This window comes from Haemaphysalis longicornis, unplaced genomic scaffold, assembly GCF_048455015.1.
Source record: "Haemaphysalis longicornis isolate Haplotype H1 unplaced genomic scaffold, Haemaphysalis longicornis Haplotype H1 scaffold_1, whole genome shotgun sequence".
NCBI lineage: Eukaryota > Metazoa > Arthropoda > Arachnida > Ixodida > Ixodidae > Haemaphysalis > Haemaphysalis longicornis.
Genome location: NW_027526203.1, coordinates 216,036,637 through 216,057,353, shown reverse-complemented (window position 1 = coordinate 216,057,353; position 20,717 = coordinate 216,036,637). Strand labels below are relative to the sequence as shown.

The window sequence follows — 20,717 nt, the reverse complement described above, 5'->3', positions numbered from 1 at the left end:
CATGCGCCGCGCCTTCGTCTTTTAGGGTGGTGCCACTCTTTGACACAGCTCGTGCCGCCTTCTGCCGTCGGGCAGCGTTGCCAGCACACGTTGCCATAGCAACGGGGCCGATACGGCGCCATGTTGTCCCCAGTCGGTTCACTGCCGCCGTGTGCGTAGGGCTGTGTCTTTGCCGCCTGTGACTCGCGGTGACTTTTGTTGACCACGGGAAGCTTTTCATAACCATGCCAGCTCGGTGAACGTGTTGGGAGTTGTATGAGCACCAAAAATGCCCGGCTGTTGCGTTCCGCAATGTACGAACCATTGCTGAAAAGGCACACGGATGTTCCGCTTCCCGGCCAGCCCAAACCGAAGAAAGCGCTGGCTCGTTCAAGTGAAAAGGGACCCCTGGGAGCCCACTGCTGCTTCTCGTGTTTGCGCTGTGAGTATTGCACCTCGGTTCATGTTTTTTGCACGCGTACTTGCAGCTATATTCTAATATTTAGATGCTCTGCACCTGCACCGCTCTCAGCGAGCGTCGTCGTGTCCTCAACGTCGCCGTAGCGCCGTTGCGCGCCGGTAGCGCAGGCCATGGCCTGTTTTGATTGCTTTCACCGAGCGGCAATTTAGCGTGCGCGCAAGTGGATTGTTTGCGTGGCTCGATTATGCCGGTTTACCCATGCATGAAACGTGAATGTTCAAAACTAAGCCTGGTTATAAAACATCCCCGAAAGGCCCGGAGCGTTCACGCTTGCGACAGGAAAGGCGCGATTCTCGTCATTGCGACAAAAATTGGTTGATACCAAGCGACAAAAGCGATCGCTGGGCGACTGCGCAATCTTCGAACGCGCTGCAATTCAGAGTATGTTCTCATCACTCAGCTGCGTTCGGCAATCAACTTTGAAGCTGCCGTGTGCTGGATATTCATCGGGTCGGCCAAAACATTGTCCCCTGCGTTGCTTGTGCTGATATTCCGCACGGGGGTGGAATATATGATTGATTCTTTCTTGCAACACTGCCAAACTGCGTATGAGGGTTCGCTAAAGTCTGCAAAGATTTCTGTGGCGAACCGTCCCATAAAAATTCCCGTACTGCATTAGTTAGAGGGCATAATCAATTTCCATTCCAAAAAGTAAAAAAACGCGCGAGAACAAGCATTCTGCCTCGCGAGCGAGTAATTCAAGTGCATTATGTGGTTTTCAAATATTGTTGTTAAGATTGACTTTTTTTTCTAGGCATTTGAAGATTCAAGTTTTGAGCAGCACCGACAAGATGGACTGAAAAATCTGAGGCCACCAAGGAAATGAAACGTTGGTGCAACAAGCGGTGGAAGAATGCTTATGTATTAGTAGATAATTCTGAGATATATTTCCTGCTTGCCACCGAACTGACCTACGAAAATAATTGCACCGTAGCACGATTCTGCATGTGAAAAACAAGATACACCGGCTATGCGCCACATGAAGCTCCAGGCACGAAAAATCGCGTAGTCGCGCGCTTCTACGCACAGCTAGCGCCTCCAAAGGAGGCACGGGCAAGCTTTTACCAAGGACGTGAATGCCGCATTAAACGAATGATCCCACGATCTCAACTGTGCCCAGCAGCAGCAAGTTTTTGGAAAGCTGTTTGGCGATAACCACGCCCGATCGTTTCGAAGCAGGTCGTGATAGAGATAGCCTGTTCCGCGCCTCCGTAGGCGCGGCGCATGCCGGCTCCCTAGGTCGGGCGGGCACTAGGGGACCAATATGGCGGCCCGTCAAGTTTGGCGGCCGCCACAGCCACCGTTAGGAAACCTTGGACTCTGCTGTCGCCACCCTAAACGACGAAGGCGCGGCGGATGTAGGCCCCCTACACCGCTCATCCGCCATGTCGTTGGTCGCCGACTCTCCTGTCGGTCGGTTGGTCGCCCGGGTCGCCCCGTACAGCCTTCCTGCTGCCGCATTGCCGGCGATAGCTCGATTGCGACGTTCGGTATCGATATTGTTTTGCATTCAGACTTTGTGATTGCGATTACTGATAATTCCAGATGTTATTACATCAGATTGGTGTCGCACGTGGGCGTTACATCGTTTTGTGCCGTGATTTGTCAAGCTCCCGTTTTTGCTTGGACTGCGTAGACTGGCTCAAATTAGCACACTTTTCATCGTTTATCCGGTTGACAAATCGGTAATTATTTTACAAAGCGTGAAAGAAGAAAAACTACCATGCGCGGTTTGCGGCGGCCGCACCAACTAAAGCTGTGACGTTAGGAGGAGCGAGCACCGTTATTGGACAATGCCCAAGGTGAGCAACCAAACAAGTTTCGGTTCTGTAAAACACAACTGGTGGCGTTGTTGGATGGGCATTCTCAATAACTCAGTAATCATCGTACCGCGCTTCTGCCATGTTGTCAGCTGTGAAAATGCATAAAGATAAGCCTCCCAGTACGGCTTGGAATCGTAGCATTCACTAGCCGAGGCCTACGCAGTGCATGGACGCCCTCCGCGTACCCGCAGACGTCCAAATGTCATACGCTTTTCCCCCATATTTGGAGCTTGCCTCACTCATGCCTGTACCGTAAAAAGCGTGTTCGCACCAGGCCAAGGGTCTGTTCATTCTGGCTTGTGCCCACTGCCCGCAAGCAGTCGGTGCTTATGGCAACAGCACGCCAACGAGAACTCGCTAGCGCGCCAGTGCCAGCCTGCGCGCGTTCTTTGAACTAGTTCGTGGAGCCATGAACGTTGCGGCCCAAAAAAAAGGTGAACTCAATGTAGAAAACATCGGCAGAAAACGAAAAAGTTAACTTAAAAAAAAAAGCACGTACCCGCGGGGACTCGAACTCGTGACTTGCAAACCACATGCGACAACACACCTAGCGCCCCAGACGAATAGGCCACGAGACCGGCACAGCCTATCTTAGTAATATAAGGTATATATTGTACAACACGCTTACACTTTTATTTAGTTTTGGCATTTCAAGCAGCTTAGGTGACTATTTGTTGTATTGCGGTCGTGCAGTAAGCGTCCCCCGAGTTTCCACAATAGCTCACGTCTAGCAATTGCATTTCGTAGACGGAAAAGCGTTCGCAGATGCGTAGTCGTGCTGCTGACCGCTGTGGTTGTTCGCCCAGCGCAAAAAAGTGCTTCCCGCACCCTAGTTTTACGCTGTACGGTAAAAATATCAGTTGATTTTATTTCCTTAGTACCTATATTGACTTTGCTGACTCTTCTCCCGCCTTCAAGAGGCCTTATATTTTCCTACTGGCGTACCAGTCAGCGAAGCGTCGCATGTGCGCTTGTGCAGCGCTTGTGTGAAGCGACCTTGACTTGGAGCTAGATACAGTGTACAAACAAACCAAGTAAAGAAAGGCACATTCTTCCATTCACAAACGTGTCCTGGCTTCGTTTCAACTGAGCGAACGAATTGCGACGACCCGTCGGCGGCCGGAGGACGAAACGCTGGGCCGACTGACTCTGTCTGAAGGCCGGGCAGCCGTGCAGTAGCGCAGCCAATTCCGAGCTCGGCACCTCCTGACGTCACACGAAAACGCCACAGAAAATGGGCGAGCGTAAAGAGAGGAGGACAGCATTTTCTAATGAATTTTTCTACTAAATAAAATCGCGTAAACGCGCCCAGAGTGGTCGAAACATGGCCTGGGGACTCCGGGCTACAATTTGCGCTAGTAATCCCGCAATGTTTACATATCATCACTTCAGTGTCCCTTTAAAAGGTTTTTGGGGGTTGCTCTGATCAAGCCTATGCCTCGCCCACAAACGCCCGGAATCTGTGTTACGTCTTTACATCGGGTTTTGTGGTTGATCTTCCTCGAACAGGTGTCGTCTAGAAGCGCACTATGTGCCTGCGCACAACTTCTGCAATGCGTGACCAGAGCATAAGAAGTTTTAGTACTTTGCTTATTTCGTAGCTTATATACTTTGCCGCATGTTCAGCGGGGTTTTACCATAAAATAGATTTCCTGTGAGTAGTACCTAATTTCAATTTTCACTTTTATTTAGGTCACAGCCAAAGGAGACGCATTCCTCTTGTACGACAATGGTGCGGGTGACAGCGAACGACCTCTAATTTTTGCCACTCAGCCAAACTTGAAGTGCTTAGCTGAAGCAACTTCATGGTTTGCTGGCGGAACCTTTAAAGTCACCCCCGATCAATTTTACCAGCTGTACACTCTGCATGCGGCCATCAATGGCATTGTGGTGCCCTTGGACTACGGCCTACTCCCCAGCAAGTCTGAGGCAACCTACAAACGGTAATTACTGAAGTCCACTTCCGGAGAGGTCTCTTGTTCGTTATATTGTTCGTTAAGTGATTATATTGTTTTTCTTTGGCTAGGTTCTTCGATATCCTGTTGGCCTGCATGGGTACAAACCACGTAGAAGTGGTCCACACGGACTTTGAGATTGCGGCTATCAACGTGATTGGTGCGACTGTTCCTGTAGCAAGGATCCAAGGATGCTTTTTTCATTTATCTCAATCAGTATACCGGAAAGTTTGCCCCTCCGGCCATCAAGGTCGCTACAACACGGACGAAGAGTTTGCAGTCAAGGTACACAGTGTTATACTTTTTGCGTCAGTAACCTTATCGGACAATAATCCAGGAGTTTATTGTACCACTGTCCACTTCCAGATGAGAATGCTGCCGGCTCTCGCATCCTTGCCGATAGCTCATATCCCTGATGCCTTCGAGGACTTGCTACAAGTTTTCCCTACAGAGGCTGCTTCGGTAGTCGACTACTTCGAGGATGTTTATATTGGCAGGCGCCGCAGAAACGGCATGTCTACGGCCATGTTTCCGCCCGCCGTGTGGTCGGTGAGGGACTCGACATTGACAGACCTGCCGCGGACAAACAATCCTGTGGAGGCTTGGCACCGTGGACTACAGGTGAATTGTAGTCATCATCCAAGGCCTCCTCAATTACTACTGCAACATACGCTGTTAACACCTTCGGTTAGACTCTCGCTGTATTTGTTAGCGTCTTGGGGCTATTTCCCATTTTGTTAAGCAAGCATTAGGCATGAATTATATGTTCCATAATTTGAGCGTGTTTTTTGTTTTTATTTCAGAGCAATGTGGGCTGCTGCTCACCGAACATCTGGACCTTCCTGGCCTGCCTCAAGAGAGAGCAAGCCCTCACTGAGATGAAGCTCGCTCAAGCAGAGGGGGGCACAACACCATCGAGGGTATCAAAGAAGCACGCCGACTGCAACCAGCGACTTCAAGCTGTGATCAGGCATTACAGCAACACTAATCCGTTGGCAACATTAAGGGCAGCCGCCAGGAACATTGCGTTTTGAGTTGTAAAATGTTTGTAAAAATTGCTGTAAAAGTTGTGAAATGTAAACTAATAAATATTTTTTGTGTTCACATGGGCCATTTAGTGTCACTTATTAGTGGCTTGATACAAGTGATGCAACTAATTATTTGATGGACCTTTCTCCAGTAGCCATCTGCGCCTGCTCGGGGTGCCGGTCCGCCATTCTTGGCAGTAGCTCTCAGGCAAAATAAACAAAAGGGCGCCCCCTCAGCTAGCTGCTTGGGGAGCGGATATGCCTCCTACAGGGCTGCACGTTTTCATATCCTCCTTTCGGACAGTTCGAGTGAGTTCTTATGTGCACACAAAAAAGCTTTTCCAATTAAAGGGGCAAAAATGCATGACCACGCTGTGAGCACTGGGCTACCAGTGAGGGAGCAACGAAAATGAAAAAAAAAAAAAGTGCTACAGCCACTGCAAATTAGTCACGCGAGCGTGCGCCTGCTATCGTGACATTCATGTGAAAGGCAAGGGGGACGGGTGGGAGCGGTATGGACTGGAAGACCAGGATAATTCGTGCACGGGCTCCCCGAAAGCCAAACATTTTTGGGGGCGGGCCTTACTGGCAATTTAGGATCGCAGTGGCGGCCGCTAAGAGGGCCGGCACTGCGAAAAGGTGTGCAAAGTAGTTATAGTCATGCCTCATCACCACTTACGTCTAAAAAAAGCCACGAATTTTGTTTTTGCATTCCTCTGACGAACTTTCCTAAGTGACAAACTGGCCTATGACGAATGATCCTATGTGACCAAACGGCCTATTACGAACCGGCCTATGACGAATGAACCTATGTGACCAAACGGCCTATTACGAACCTGCTTAAATAACACGTGTTCTTCCAATAAAATTTCCGTTGCTAGACAGCGCCTGTGTCGTCTATTCTCTTCTTTGTGTGTTGTTTCCGTTCGCGCCGACCACCATGAATTACTAATACCTTGCATTTTTCGTTCCCTGCAGGCTGTCAGCATTTGTGTACTCTTGAGCCGGTGTACTTGTGTTTGCATTGTATGCCCCTAAATACGGTGGTGCTGCGGTATTGCTAGCTGATTTTGCTGTATAAATGCGGATTTTATGCATGCGCAGTCCGCACTACAATTTGAATGTATACTTTTTACACCACCTGTATAAAGGGGCACGGACCCCGTCAAGCCGCTGTATTTTGTTTTTGGCTTTTTGTCTCGGCTTTTGTCTTTGTTTTGCTTTTGGCCCGTGCTCCTGACATCTGTAAGTGTGTGGACGCCAAATAAACATTCGTAACAAGAGGCGTCAAGGCCAGCTTCTTCACCTAATGCGGGGTTGGAAGCTTGATATATTGGCCATTCAAGAAACAAAAATTCAGTCGGATGAAGGGACTGCGGAAGCTCTAGATCTTTTTCAATCAGAGTACGAAGTGTGCGTTAGCCACCCCAAAGGGTTATCTGCTGGGTGCATGCTCTTTCTGAACGAGCGCCTCCAAAGCTGTGTGGAATTTGTATCCACTGATCGGGAGGGACGCCTTATCGTATGTGACCTAATGATCACGGGACAGTCATGGAGGCTTCTTGTTGTTTATGCACCGTCTCAACCTCGTGAACGGGAAGAATATCTCCTGTCATTACAGAGTCACCTAGCTGCGTACTGACCGCCACTTAATGGTCTTAGGGGACTTTAACTGTGTGTGTAACCCGAGTGACAGGTCATGTGAACACAAACGATCGGACTTTAGCGCTATAACATTAAGGAAAACATTGCTTGTGACTTTCACCTTTGTGACATTGGAGAAAATTTCCGACTGAAAAATCGTTTTAAACATTTTCACGGGGCCTCTCACGCTAGGCTAGACCGTATTTATGTTTCTTTAGATTCTTTACCCTGTGTACACAGCTACTCTGTTCATCTGGTATTTTTTAGCGACCATTGCCTCGTATCTGCTGCGCATGGTAGCCAACAGTGTCGGAGGCGTCGCCTGATTTGGGAATTGTGGAAATTTAATAATTCTTTACTATCCCATCAGCCCTTTTTAAATCGTGTGCCAGAAATTATGCAAAATGCAAGAAATCGCTATGATCTCCGAATGCTCGCACGGTGGGAAATATTTAAGCAAGAAGTGAAAGTCACGGCAATTGAAGAGGCTACTGTGATGGCGTTTGAAAAGAAAAACAACATAAATCACCTAAATAAATTGTTGAGAGAACTTTATGAACTTGAAGGCCGATGTCCAGGTCAATATATGGATGACATTCGGAATGTCAAGGCGCAGCTACAGGCGTTTGATGTTGAGAAATACCGGGGAGCACTAGTGCGAGCGAGATCACAGCGCTTTGCTGAAGTGCAACCGTGTCGCCGGTCACTAGGTGGTGAGAGCCGTCATGCTCTGTCTAAACAAATACTTGAAATTGAGTATAAAGAGAAAATTACTGATGACACTACTGTGATAATGATGGCCTTCGTCGATTATTATAGAACTGTATTCCAAACTCCCAAAAGAGCAGTGAGCGAGGACTCCATTGACAAATTCATTAGTTTGCTGCCCAAATTAAACCAGGACGAGTGTGAATCCATTGACCAGGAGATTGGCATTCAAGAATTGGTGTCTAGCATTGAATCATTGTCGAAAGGCAAAACCCCCGGACCTGATGGTCTCACTGCAGAATTTTACCACACATTCTGTTCTCTGCTGGCTCCATTTTTACTTTAGGTTTACCGCGAGGCTTACAAGACTGGATTTCTTCCACCTACGCTGTACGAAGGCCACACTGTTCTAATCCCCAAAAGTAATGATCCTGACAAGCTGCGTAAAGTAGAAGGATATCGTCCCATTTCCTTATGTAATGTAGATTATAAAGTCTTCGCTAAGATTTTGGCCAACCGTCTTCAAATTGTAATTGAGCTACTAGTTGGTGACCATCAGACATGTGGCATCCGTGGGCGTTCTATTCAAACTAACATACACATAGCAAGGTCTATATTGGAGTGTGTTTCGGGTACGTCAGCCCAGGTAGCCTTAGTACAACTAGATTTGGCAAAGGCATTCGATCCCGTCAGTCACCAATTTCTGTTTCGTGCTCTACAGCATGTGAACGCAGGATCTTGGCTTACCGAAGGTATTCAAATATGTTATGCTAATGGCTCGACAAGAGTGATAGTCAACAATCGACTAACCCAACCAATCCACCTTTCATCGGTTCGTCAAGGGTGCCCATTATCACCACTCCTGTTTTGCTTATATCTGGAACCATTATGCATGCGCATAATAGAAGACATTAATGTTAGAGGGTTCACACTATCGTCCTTCGAAGTGAACATTTTAGCATATGCCGATGATGTCGCTTTATTTTGTACTGACAAGGCCAGCGTGGAGAATGCTCTTGCCATTACACAAGAATTTTGCGAGGTTTCAGGTGCGGCCCTGAATTTCGAGAAAAGCTGCAGATTTTGGTTGGGAGAATGGGGAACCACACCCGATTGTTTTGCCGGAATCAATTGGAATAGAGGCCTAACTTATTTAGGAGTACCCCTCTCGCAGTTTTGCAATACTGACTCGCATTGGTCGGAGCAGGCGGTGAAGCTACAGCGCCAAGTGAATGACTGGCGGGGACGGCAGCTGTCCATCTTTTCTCGTGCTCGGGCGTGTAACACGTTTCTTGTGACCCGACTTCTTTATGTCCTACAGGTGTTACATTGCTCACGACTCGGGATACAGGCTTTTCACCTGATTTTTGCAACCTTCATTTGGTGTTCGCGTAGTGAGCCAATGCGTCGCGATAACCTTTTTCTTCCGGTTGTGCGAGGGGGACTTGGGCTTGTTCATCGGTTTCTTTGGCAGCTTCTTTCTCGTTTATTCTACTTTCGAGATGTTCAACATCCTTTTTTGAAAGCTGTACTGCAAATACGTCTTGCACATTTTCTCCCTGATATTGTGGTGTCTTCGCTGTCTGTGGACGCAGCCCGAAGCCCGCGAGATTTCCTCAAGGAGGTTTAACCTCCTTGGATTTCCTCAAAGAAGTGGTTGACACGTTTCGCTTCTTACAGGCTCGGTTTAGCCTTGAGTACATATTTACTGCTTCGCGCGAGTCTATTTCTGATGCCCTGGTTTCTGGGCTTTTTCCCACACCTTTATATCGTGTTCTGTACCTACAATGTCCGTACCAGGATGTCCTCAATAGAGTGTGTAAAATGTGTGTTCCGCCAGGTGTTAAAACATTTTTCTTTAAATTACACACTGGCACGCTCCCTGTTAAAACTTGGATGAAAGATCGGGGTCTGTTTATAGCGTGGTCGACAGACTGTCGGCTCTGTACTCGACCAGAGACAATTGATCACTGCTTTGTAGACTGCAGAGATGCTGTCTTTTTCTGGGACATTTTACAGCGAACGCTCAAAAAAGACATGGATATTACGCCTTTCTCTATCCGATTTTCGCCATTCGACTATCCTGGTGAGCCGCCTTATGACATGTTCGTGTTGATTGGTTTGTACAGTCTGTGGCGATGCCGCTTATGTGATAGGCATGCCGAGCCACCAAGATAAACTAAGTCCTATTTCCGAGAAACTGTGGCATTTGTACATAGTGTGTATAGTGTGCGCTTGACCAACCACTTGACTGGTTCCCTTTTTTAAACGCTTGTGTGTGTTTGCCTGAATTTTGATGTATATGTGCTTGTCATAACTTCAGTGTATTCTTTTGTTTGCTTGTATTCCTCGTACTGCGACGTCTGAGCGCATTCTCCCATGTAATAAAGAAAAAAAAAAGATTGATTGATTGGACGGTAGGTAGAATACTGGCTTCATGTTGCGGAGGTCTGCAGTTCGACTCTTCCCGGGCGCGTCCTCTCTCTTTTTTTTTTTTAAAGCTGCTGTTCTCATTTTTGGAAACTGAAAACGAATATTTTTCAGATGAAATGCCCCTCGCTCAGACAGAATCGACAAAGCTCCATCACTGGGTCTGTTTTATAAATGGCGCCGTTGTTTCTGGTACAGTGCCTAGAGCATGGGAACCGTCAGGGTCGGATCCTATGGCTACCGCCGTGGCCACCTTCAATGCATCCCTGAGATGGCGCGAGCGGTCGTTTACTTCGAGCTGAGCGCACTACGCATGGACGTACACGTGCGCTTTCCACTCATTTCTTTGTAAATTTTCGCCGCGCTTCGTCGGAGTTATGCTAGATGTGGTGCTGGCATTTGGCCTGGGATAAGCCACCGCCGTTTTCACTGTTTTGTGCTTGATTGCCCGACGGGTAATAAATGGGTTCAGGAGTGTCGTTTCCTAAATGCTTGTATTTATTTTAAGTGCGAATCACTTCTTAAGCGAGCCTGAATCGTCCGCCGCCGTCGTCCGCATAGCAACAGCTGCGGGTGCGCGCGCTCCTCGTCTTCCCTAGCAACGGGGGGAGATGGGCGTGCGCTACTCTCCTCCTCCTCTCTCCGCTCAGTGACTGCGGGTGTTGGGCGCCTCCTCTCCACTTCGGGCGGGAGAGCTCTCGCTCGCGTAGCGGGCGCTCCGCATTCCGACGCGTGAGGGCGCTCGTGTAGCGGCCGCGTGGCGCGGGAGGGTATTAGCAGGCCTCGCAAGCTTGGACGTTCCCTGGTTTCCCTATAGGCGGCGTAAAAATCGACGCCCCACGTGACCAACCTACAGCGTAATTTTAGACCATCAAGTCCACCAGACGGCGCAAGCGAAAGGTTACTTTTGGTATAAAATACAAAACATTCATTCCGTGACTCAAAGAGCCCACACAGTTCGCTTACAATGTGTTATTTAAAAATATTATGAACAAGTTCCACATCAAACATCCGTTGAGCAAAAATGTACGCAACTTTTTACGAACAGCCGACTGGTGCACCACCTCGTTTCTGAATTCGCAACCACAAAGCCGCCAATTCAAATTGAAACCGCTGCAACGGCCCACCGTTTCTATGTGCACGGAGCACTGGTTTCGTGACTGTTATTGCTGTTATGTGCTTTTGCGTCCATCAGTTGTTGAGAGGACTGGCAAAACACGGGAATTGAGTGCTTGTTGAGTGATAAATGTGGGAAATTCCGCATCGGAAGACAGCTGTCGAGGCCAGAATATGATTCTTCCAACAGAAAGAAGGTGAGTGTTATGCACTCCGCTAGAAAGACGGTGCAAACGAAACCGTTGTCGCCGTCAATACCTCATTCGTGCCCTTCGTTCGAAATCTTAGCGCAAGTGAACGAGTTGTTATGGCAAAAAAAAAAAAAATGTTGTCATGAAAGCGACGTACATTTGCAGCGATCGAAATGAAATGATGTCCTGGCCTCTGTAAACTTGCGGATGTCAATAAACGATTTGTTCTCACTTGCTGCTCACTGTGGTCTGTGCCAGTCGAGGCCATCTGGTCACCTGGCGTAACATCACTTCACTAGCGCGGCGCAAGTAAACACGCGACCAGCCTGCCAGCCAGGAACTAGCAGGAGCAGCCACGGCCGGACTCGACGCCCCTTTCGCGCGCTGGAGGAGGAGAGTCGAGTCCGGCCGTGGAGCAGCGAGCCGGCGGCCGCCATGCGAGGGCAGCCATGTTATTAAGGAGCTCAAGCGGCCTGTGCAAAAAACATCCGCCATGTTTACAAAGCTGCGTTTACAGCGCCATCAAGCGGGCGTACTGGGTTCACGACGCCGCCACTACGCTTTTTCTGGCACTACAGGCAAAGCTAGACCTTTGCTTCTCTAAAATCCTCCCTGTTCTGTGGTATTAGTCGAGCGCGCGCCGTCGTCGAGAGCGGTCGCTGGTACTGCATCTCGATAACGATGATGGCTGACCGGGCAACGGTACCAGCAATAACGAGTGAAATATCTTTCTTTGTAGTTGTGTGCGTGTGTGTAATCTCTCGACTACTCATTAAGATCACGATATCCACCGTAATCGCGCAATCAACAACCGTGCATTCGCACTTACACACTCTCCCCCTCGGGGAAGTGCGAGGGAATTTTTTTACAATCCACCCTTTATAACCTGAACAAGATGTGCCTGTATTTTTTGCAAATTTCTGGAATAGTAAATTGATTTGTTTCATTTATGTGAAGCATGTAAACTTGTTTAATGCTTGTATTTTGTTTAGTGCGTTCCTTCTTCTTTCTTTTTTTTTACTCTTTTTTTCAGCTATTTGTTCCGATCTCCATCAATTTTGGATGGAAAATAAAGGAGCTATTATTATTACTTGTAAACTTTTTGCCCGTATTTATCGTACTTGTAGTTGCAGTTTAGCTGTGTAAGCGTTGTTTAGATCATTGTTTTCGCGTACTCTTGAACGCCTGAAATTGTTCATGCCGGCTATGTGTGTTTGTCATCGGCGCCCGTCGTTCCCGCGGGCGGCCAAGGAACCCTCAGGCCGTCGCGGAACGGCTTTTACCCTGGTCACCTCTCACTTTTGTGAAGACAAATAAAGAAAAAAAAAGTTGTTACTTTTACGGTGTCTCAAGACCAGTAATGTGGCTCAAGTGGCAGAGCAATGCACCTCGAGCCGAGAAGCCGCTCGAACATTTCGATCAGCAGTCAGCGTAGAACGTCAATTTTGCCGCAACACCCAAGGTGAAATAGTGCGCTGGCGCACCATCTCAGCTGGGATGTTGTGCACATGAATTCCAGCTAAATTATAATTCCCCAAAAGAAATGTTTTCATCTGGTTGCATGTGCGCGTTCACAAATGCTTCCAAGTTTACAAGCACTCCAACAAGAGAATAGGGTGGGGGGGGGGGGATGGGGGGGAGGGTCCTGTATAAACCACCGATTAACACATTTAATCCAAAGTAGTAGTATATCCGAAGTATTTCTAATCCGAAGTGTTTTGAGATCACTTGCATCATCAAGTACCCTTATGGAAATGTCTTTTTTTAACTATGTAGCTACCCTCCCCTTTTGGTGCACCGATCCTTTCTCATTATCGAACATCCGAAGGGCGGTACTTCAAAATCGGACGCATCAAGATGCAACCATGGTTCTGCTATTACCAATGCGTCTGGATCGTATACTCGATTATACTGCTTTCTAGACACCGTGTTTATTCAGCACGTTCCATGCATTCATGTTCAATATTTTAAAACTTCCAGGTTTATTTTCATCGAGTTAGTCATTTTCCGAAGCCGAACGAAGCGTGGCCGTAGAAGGCGGAAACGCGTACCGTGACTGCTTACTTCATCCCAGGCGTAGAGCACATTTTAACCTCTCGTCAAAAGACCATGTCACCTTTGCTCCGGTTTTCCTTTCATTTGCTGTAGAGTTCCATGAGGTTTCTCCGTGCGGTCACTATTCTTTTGCAAAAATCTTCTTGCACGCTGAACGGGGTTAAATGTGATTGTGAACTGCTGTTAAATATTTGTTTTTCTACCACCTCGGACCGGCAAGGACCAAATCCTAGCTAGTCTTTTCAGACAATAAACGTTTCTCTCTCTCTCTCTCTCTCTCTCTCTCTCTCTCTCTCTCTCTCTCTCTCTCTCTCTCTCTCTCTCTCTCTCTATCTCTATCTCTCTCTCTCCCTCCTTCCCTCAAGTCTCCTACTAAAAGTATCGCTGACCGATTTGTTCCCGGGATCTTCTTACCTAACTGATTCATTCTTTCGATAGTGTTCAGTTTTTGTTTTAGATTGTAAATGGAATGATCGCGCAGAATCATCTGTGGCTAGGTCAGGCTATGTTATGCCTGTAGTAACGATCAACAAAGACAATTGAAGCGTGAAGACGCTTCGTCCTGTAAGCCCACTGTTGTTGCAGAATCAGGGTTTCGCTCTTGTCGCATGGGAAGCTCTTGCATAGAACTGGAGTCAGGGCAGGCAAGCCGCTATCGACAGCACAGCACAGGCCGCATTTCTCAATGAGTGCTCTCAGCCTAGTCAGCTATAAAGACTTGAATGTTGGGCTAGTTGGATACTGTTCAGTACAAAAACAGCGTGCAAACGAGACATGACGAGTCCACAAGAAGACACAACAAGCGCTGTGTGTCACGACAACCCTTGTGTCCTGTGTTCTCGTCCTGTCTGGTTTGTGCGCTGTTGCTATTATGATGACTAGTCAGCTAACACGGTGTGCCGTCCATAGAACTTGACCAACAAGCTTTTTCTGGCGAGCAATGTGAACGGTGTACTCTAAAGGGCGCGGACATGCCACTGCATCCCCCAATATCATCGAAGTAACATTGGCCACTCTATTCAGCACGGGACGCCGGATCGCTTCCGTGCTCCAGGCAAAGAATATCCAGTCCAGGAGAGTGGCCTCTTTGTTTACCAGTGTGGGCGGACGAGAGAGCTGAAGATGCGCTCACCGGACGTAGTCGTGGCGGCAGTAGACGTTCCCGTGGCGCACGAAGCACGACGGCTGCCGATCCAGAGGCGCGCCGCACACGCAGCAGCGTAGGCAACGAGCGTGCCACGAGCTGTCGGTGACACGCAGAAGGAAGCGATCGTTGCCGCAAGCACTGCACAGCTCTGCTTCACTCTGCAGCAAATCCAATCATTGCGTCTTTTAAATGCAGAGCATTTCTTTAACTCACGATGTCACCCGGCGTTGCCTGCGTGCCTCGGCGTCCGCAACAGCCGTTCCAGGTGCGCCCTCTCCCCCACTCCTCCTCTCCCGCATCACGCTACCCTCCTCGCTCTCAACAACAGGTCCGCACCCCTCCCCCTACACTATATAAAAAAGTAATACTTACCGGCGCCTCGTTTCGATCCCACGACCCTGCGGGCGGAACGCAAGGTACATGGTGCTCTACCCACTGCGCCACAAAGCCGACACAGAATGGAAGGCTACGAACGCGCCTTATATCCTTGACTCAGTCAAACTACGTCAAGAAGCTGCTGATACAACGCATTCACTACCTGTGGGCGGAACGCGAGGTACATGGTGCTCTTCCCACTGCGCCACAAAACCGACACAGAATGAAAGGCTACGAACGCGCCTTATATCCTTGACTCATTCAAACTACGTCAAGAAGCTGCTGATACAACGCATTCACTACCACCAACTCCCCAAACACTAAACGTTAACGCAATACACCCACTCCCTATGCGACGCATTTACTCGAGTCCCCCTCGCGGGGAGATGGGCCCTTTTTATTCGTTTATTTGAAAGAAACGCTCCATGGCAACCACTAAAATAGCGAACTACGAACACATGTTTAAGAACAGAGTGAACTCCCGTTCAGACAAACTGGAAGGTGACATGATAATTTGTTCGTCTTATCAGAAGCCCCCCCCCCCCCACACACACAAATCTTGAACACGCCCAGATGCACGCAAATATCTTGCTTCAAGACGGTGAATGAAGTAGACTTACAATAGAGGAAAAACACAAAAAAAAATCATTTCAGTGCACAACTGGATAGAAGACGGTCTTCAGGTGCTCTTGCCTGGTTTCATCAATTCAAGCGACGACGGATAGCGTACACCCGCTACTTCAAGCGACAACGCAACACAGACAGAGAGGGAACTCCGGAACTCCTGGCTTTTTTGGCGGTGACGCGGTAGGACTGGCAACGCGAACCGCCGCGAACTAACATGATCCCGCTGAGAAACGGCATTGGTCAGGAGACCTGCTGCGTTCGCGAACAGGAAGTCTCTGTCGTCACTTTTGTTTTTAATTTTTATCGTCCTAGTTTTGCTTCTCTCTCCTCATGAGCAGAGCAGCCGCAAAACTCACCCTCGCTCTTTTTTAAATGCAGAGCATTTCAGTAACTCACGATGTCACCCGCGTTGGCGTCCGTAGTCCGCATCGCTCCCCCTACACTATATAAAAAGTTATACTTACCGGCGCCAGGTTTCGAACCAACGACTCTGCGGGCGGAACGCAAGGTACACGGTACTCTACCCACTGCACCACAAAGCCGACAAAGAACGGAAGGGTACGAGCACGCCTTATATCCTTCACTCATTCAACCGTCGGCCACAGGTGCGCCCTCTCCCCCGCGTCCTCCTCGCCTTCTCTCCGCTCGCAACGCCCTCTTTCGCCGCGTTCGGTTCGAGCGCACAACAGGTGGGGACGTGCGCAACACCCTCTCTCGCCGCGTTGGGTTCGCGCTGAGAGAGAGAGAGAGAAGTGATTGGATGGAAGAAAGGAAAGGAAAGTGCACTGGGGATATTATTGAGCTCAGTAGGGAGCTCACCTGCATACAACCCAGTGCGGTGGGGAGGGGAAGAGGGGATAGAAGACTTGGGAGGAGGCCAGGGGTGGAATAGAAAAGGTGTGAAAGAGAAAGACAGGAAGAAATGAGAGAGAGAGAGAAAGAGAGAAGAAAAAGAAAAGAAAAGAGGGGGGGGTATTACATAAGCGACAGCGGCACAAGTGTTCGGCGCGAGTGTTTGTTGAGTAGCCTCAGCTACAGGCGCTGGGTTAGTCCAGTGGCCTCGAGGAATGCCAGGAGGTGGCTGAACACTTCACGACGGGAGCTGGCAGGACCCGTCGGGAACAGCAGGTCCTGCAGGTTGTGTCTGATCAACAGTCGGTTCGCGCGCAAGAACAGGTGGGGGCGCTCGCATCGCGCCGCGGTCGGTTCGCGCTTAAAGGGACACTGAAGTGAATTTGTCAAGCTCCCGTTTTTGCTTGCACTGCGTAGACTGGCTCAAATTAGCACACTTTTCATGTTTATCCGGTTGACAAATCGGTAATTATTTTACAAAGCGCGAAAGAAGAAAAACTACCATGCGCGGTTTGCGGCGGCCGCACCAACTAAGGCTGTGACGTTGAGAGGAGGGGCGCCGTGATTGGACGATGCCCAAGGTTAGCAATCACACAAGTTTCGGTTTCAGTTTCGGTTCTGTAAAACATAACAAATGGCTTTGTTGGATGGGCATTCTCAATATCTCAGTAATCATCGTACCGCGCTTCTGCCATGTTGTCGGCTGTAAAATGCACAAGATAAGCCTCCCAGGACGGCGTGTAGTCGTAGCATTCACTAGCCGAGACCTACGCAGTGCATGAACGCCCTCCGCGTACCCGCAGACGCCCAAATGTCATGCGCTTTTCCCCCATATTTGGAGCTTGCCTCCCTCATGCCTGTATCGTAAAAAGCGTGTTCGCACCAGGCCAAGGGTCTGTTCATTCTGGCCTGTGCCCACTGCCTGCAAGCAGTCGGTGCTTATGGCAACAGCACGCCAACGAGAACTCGCTAGCCCGCCAGTGCCAGCCTGCGCGCGTTTTGTGAACTAGTTCGTGTAGCCATGAACGTTGCGGCCCCAAAAAAGGTGAACTCAATATAGGAAACATCGGCGGAAAACGAAAAAGTTAACTTAAAAAAAAAAGCACGTACCCGCGGGGACTCGAACTCGTGACTTGCAAACCACATGCGACAACACACCTAGCGCCCCAGACTGCTAGGCCACGGAGCGGGACGCGAATGCCTTGCTAATATAGGATATATATTGTACAACCGGTTTACACTTTTATTTAGTTTTGGCATTTCAAGCCGCTTAGGTGACTATTTGTTGTACTGCGATCGTGCAGTAAGCGTCGCCCGAGTTTCCACAGTAGCTCACGTCTAGCAATTGCATTTCGTAGACGGAAAAGCGTTCGCAGATGCGTAGTCGTGCTGCTGACCGCTGTGGTTGTTCGCCCAGCGCAAAAAAGTGCTTCCCGCGCCCTAGTTTTACGTTGTACGGTAAAAATATCAGTTGATTTTATTTGCTTAGTACCTACATTGACTTCGCTGACTCTTCTCCCGCCTTCAAGAGGCCTTATATTTTCCTACTGGCGTACCAGTCAGCGAAGCGTCGCATGTGCAGCGCTTGTGTGAAGCGACCTTGACTTGGAGCTAGATACAGTGTACAAACAAACCAAGTAAAGAAAGGCACATTCTTCCATTCACAAACGTGTCCTGGCTTCGTTTCAACTAAGCGAACGAAATGCGACCAAGCAATTTTTTTTTAACCTCCTTGATTGCGACGACCCGCCGGCGGCCGGCGGACGAAACGCTGGGCCAACTGACTCTGTCGGCCGGGGAGCCGTGCAGTAGCGCAGCCGTGGCGCAGCCAATTGCCAGCTCATCCCCTCCTGACGTCACACGAAAACGCCACAGAAAATGGGCGAGCGTAAAGAGAGGAGGACAGCGTTTTCGAATTAGTTTTTCTACTAAATAAAATCGCGTAAACGCGCCTAGATTGGTCGAAACATGGCCTGGGGACTCCGGACTACAATTTGCGCTAGTAATCCCGCAATGTTTACATATCACTTCAGTGTCCCTTTAAAGGGCCCCTGAGATGGGGGTTTTTGGGGGGTCAATGGTATCGGAGCGCAACGGCTATTTCTTGAACTAATCGTGACGTGTTTGTGCGCTCTTGATTTATTCATTTTTTTACGAGCGTAAAAACATCAGAAAGCTACAAAAAACATCTTTTGTGTGTGTGTGCTTTTACACAGTCGCACATATTTGTTTTATACCGGAGTGTAAAGCACTTACACACCGGGCCAAGCCGGGCTTGACGCTCCTCCGTTCTCGGCGGAAGGATACAGTGAGCGCAGGAGCAACGACGCTTGCAGCCAGCGTGATCGCTCAGCGCTCCGTGTCTGGTGTTAGAGTATCATCAGTTTTCTTTGCATTTGCTTTCTTGGACGCTGTACCCGAAAGGATTCTTTGCACCATCTGTGTTTCGAGCGTAGCCTCGACGTCAGAGGTGGTAACGAACGGCGCGCCAAGGGAGCCCCGCGCCGACGACGAAGGCGGAGCTCCGCACGCAGCGCTTGGACGACGCCGGGCACTGCTCGTGATCACGAGGCGCACGCTCAAGTGCGCTCACGCCGGCTGAATAAATCAGCTCAAGCCCAAACGCTGTCGCAGCTGATTCTCTGCGGCGGTCGCGACAAGGGCAAGAGCATGCTCATCCCGTAACGACAACTGCCAAAAAGTTTCATTTCATTGCTTCCCATCAAGTCATGATCGCAGGAAAGTGTGGTTTGCTGCACCGGCCTTCTGAATGAACCTGTTGCCTAGTGTCCTTAGCGCGCTTTACCGTTTACCGTGTTAAATGAAGTAAGAGTAGCCGTTTGCCGCTGAAAACGAAAGGATTGCAATCTGCGGTTTCTGCATTCCGGCTTACCGGCTCTGCTGAGTAGCGACATCTGGCGAATTTGTATCAAAGCAAATGACACAAACGTTTGTTGCCCAGAACTGCTCGCTTACGCTTGAAATGGCTTGAATCTTGGACGTCTTAGATTGAACTCTCACAATACAATATTTTTTTTAAAAGAGCCGTATATTCTACTGTAGAGCTTAAAAAATCGAAAACATGACGTTGACGCCGCCATCTAGTGGGAACAATTAGGACGAAGTATCGCATTAACCAGAATTCACGCCAGTGCCGGATTAGGAAACTTTGGGGCCCGGGGCTACTGCGTCCTTGGGGCCCTAATGATGATGATGATGATGATGATGGTGGTTATGATAAGGATTCCGCTTTAATGTGCGAAAATTTTCGAAGCCCATGTTATGCTCTCTGATCAGTGATAAATTATACATAATTGTACGCTTTCCGGAAACTAACGGATTTTATAAGGCGTAAAAGTTAGTATGGGTTGATTGCCGGTTCATCACCGATTCACAGTTAATAGAAGCGCCGTGTCGGCCTGCACACGCCATGGTACAGAAGAGTATTTTCTTACAAAAAGCATATTTTATTAGGCCTCTAAGGTTTTACTTTTATTGCAAAGTTCTCCACCTGCATTATGGGAGGGCTCAAAATCCGCGCAGGCAGCTGTCACTCACAAACATCTGCCAAACAGTTGGCTGCCACGGCTTACTGGCCAAAATCCTGTAGGTTACCCGCACAGGCGAGAAAGCACGCGGCGGTTAGAACACGCGCCGCTTTTGGAGGAGGCCGGGGGGTGGGGGGCTTAGATGTTGGTCGTAACTGGCAGTGGAAACACGGTGAAGCTTCTCGTCTAGATTCGGGGTCAACGGCGGAGGCGAGTATGGATGGACCTCTCGTTTTCGAGTCCATAACACATCTGCCGCGTCCACTGCTTTTCCCGCGCTTCTTCGGGGGTTCCTCTCCTCCTGCCGCCGCGCCCAAGCGGGACCAGATCTGCGGGCCACCGTTTGGTCCACGCTGTCCGCCGACTCATTCCAAAGCGAAAAGCGCCCACAGGGACAAACAGTTTACCGTCCCCGAGTAGCGGCGGAGGTCTGTTTTCAAGACGGCATCGAAGGGGCCGCACGCAGGATGCGTTTATAAGTAGACACAGCTTTCGTCATCCCGAAAGGAAACGGACGTTGTTGTTACTTGGTTTGGCGTCCACGCCCGAGCTCTTCACACCGCCTAGGCCTGCTGATTCCCCATCTCGTAGGGAGCCGCTGGGGTCACGCTGGCCCGGCGGCCTCTGCGTCCACACGGAGTGGCGCCTAGAAAATTACGCTACGAATGGAGTCGTGCGGACATGTAGCGTCCGCAACGCTTCTTGCTCAGACAGCCTGCAGAGGCTACAGCCCAGAGGCGTGGGCTGAAGCCGAACGA

General features: G+C 49.3%; 1 protein-coding gene across 1 annotated transcript; it reads left to right on the top strand.

Moving 5' to 3' along the window:
• The first annotated feature begins 2,253 nt into the window (after positions 1-2,253).
• Positions 2,254-5,580, top strand: LOC144157403 (uncharacterized). Its single transcript, XM_077688420.1, has 3 exons — positions 2,254-2,262; positions 4,605-4,859; positions 5,042-5,580. The coding sequence occupies exons 1-3, from the start codon at positions 2,254-2,256 to the stop codon at positions 5,270-5,272; spliced, it is 495 nt and encodes a 164-aa protein (XP_077544546.1). The 3' UTR covers positions 5,273-5,580.
• Positions 5,581-20,717: the final 15,137 nt, after the last annotated feature.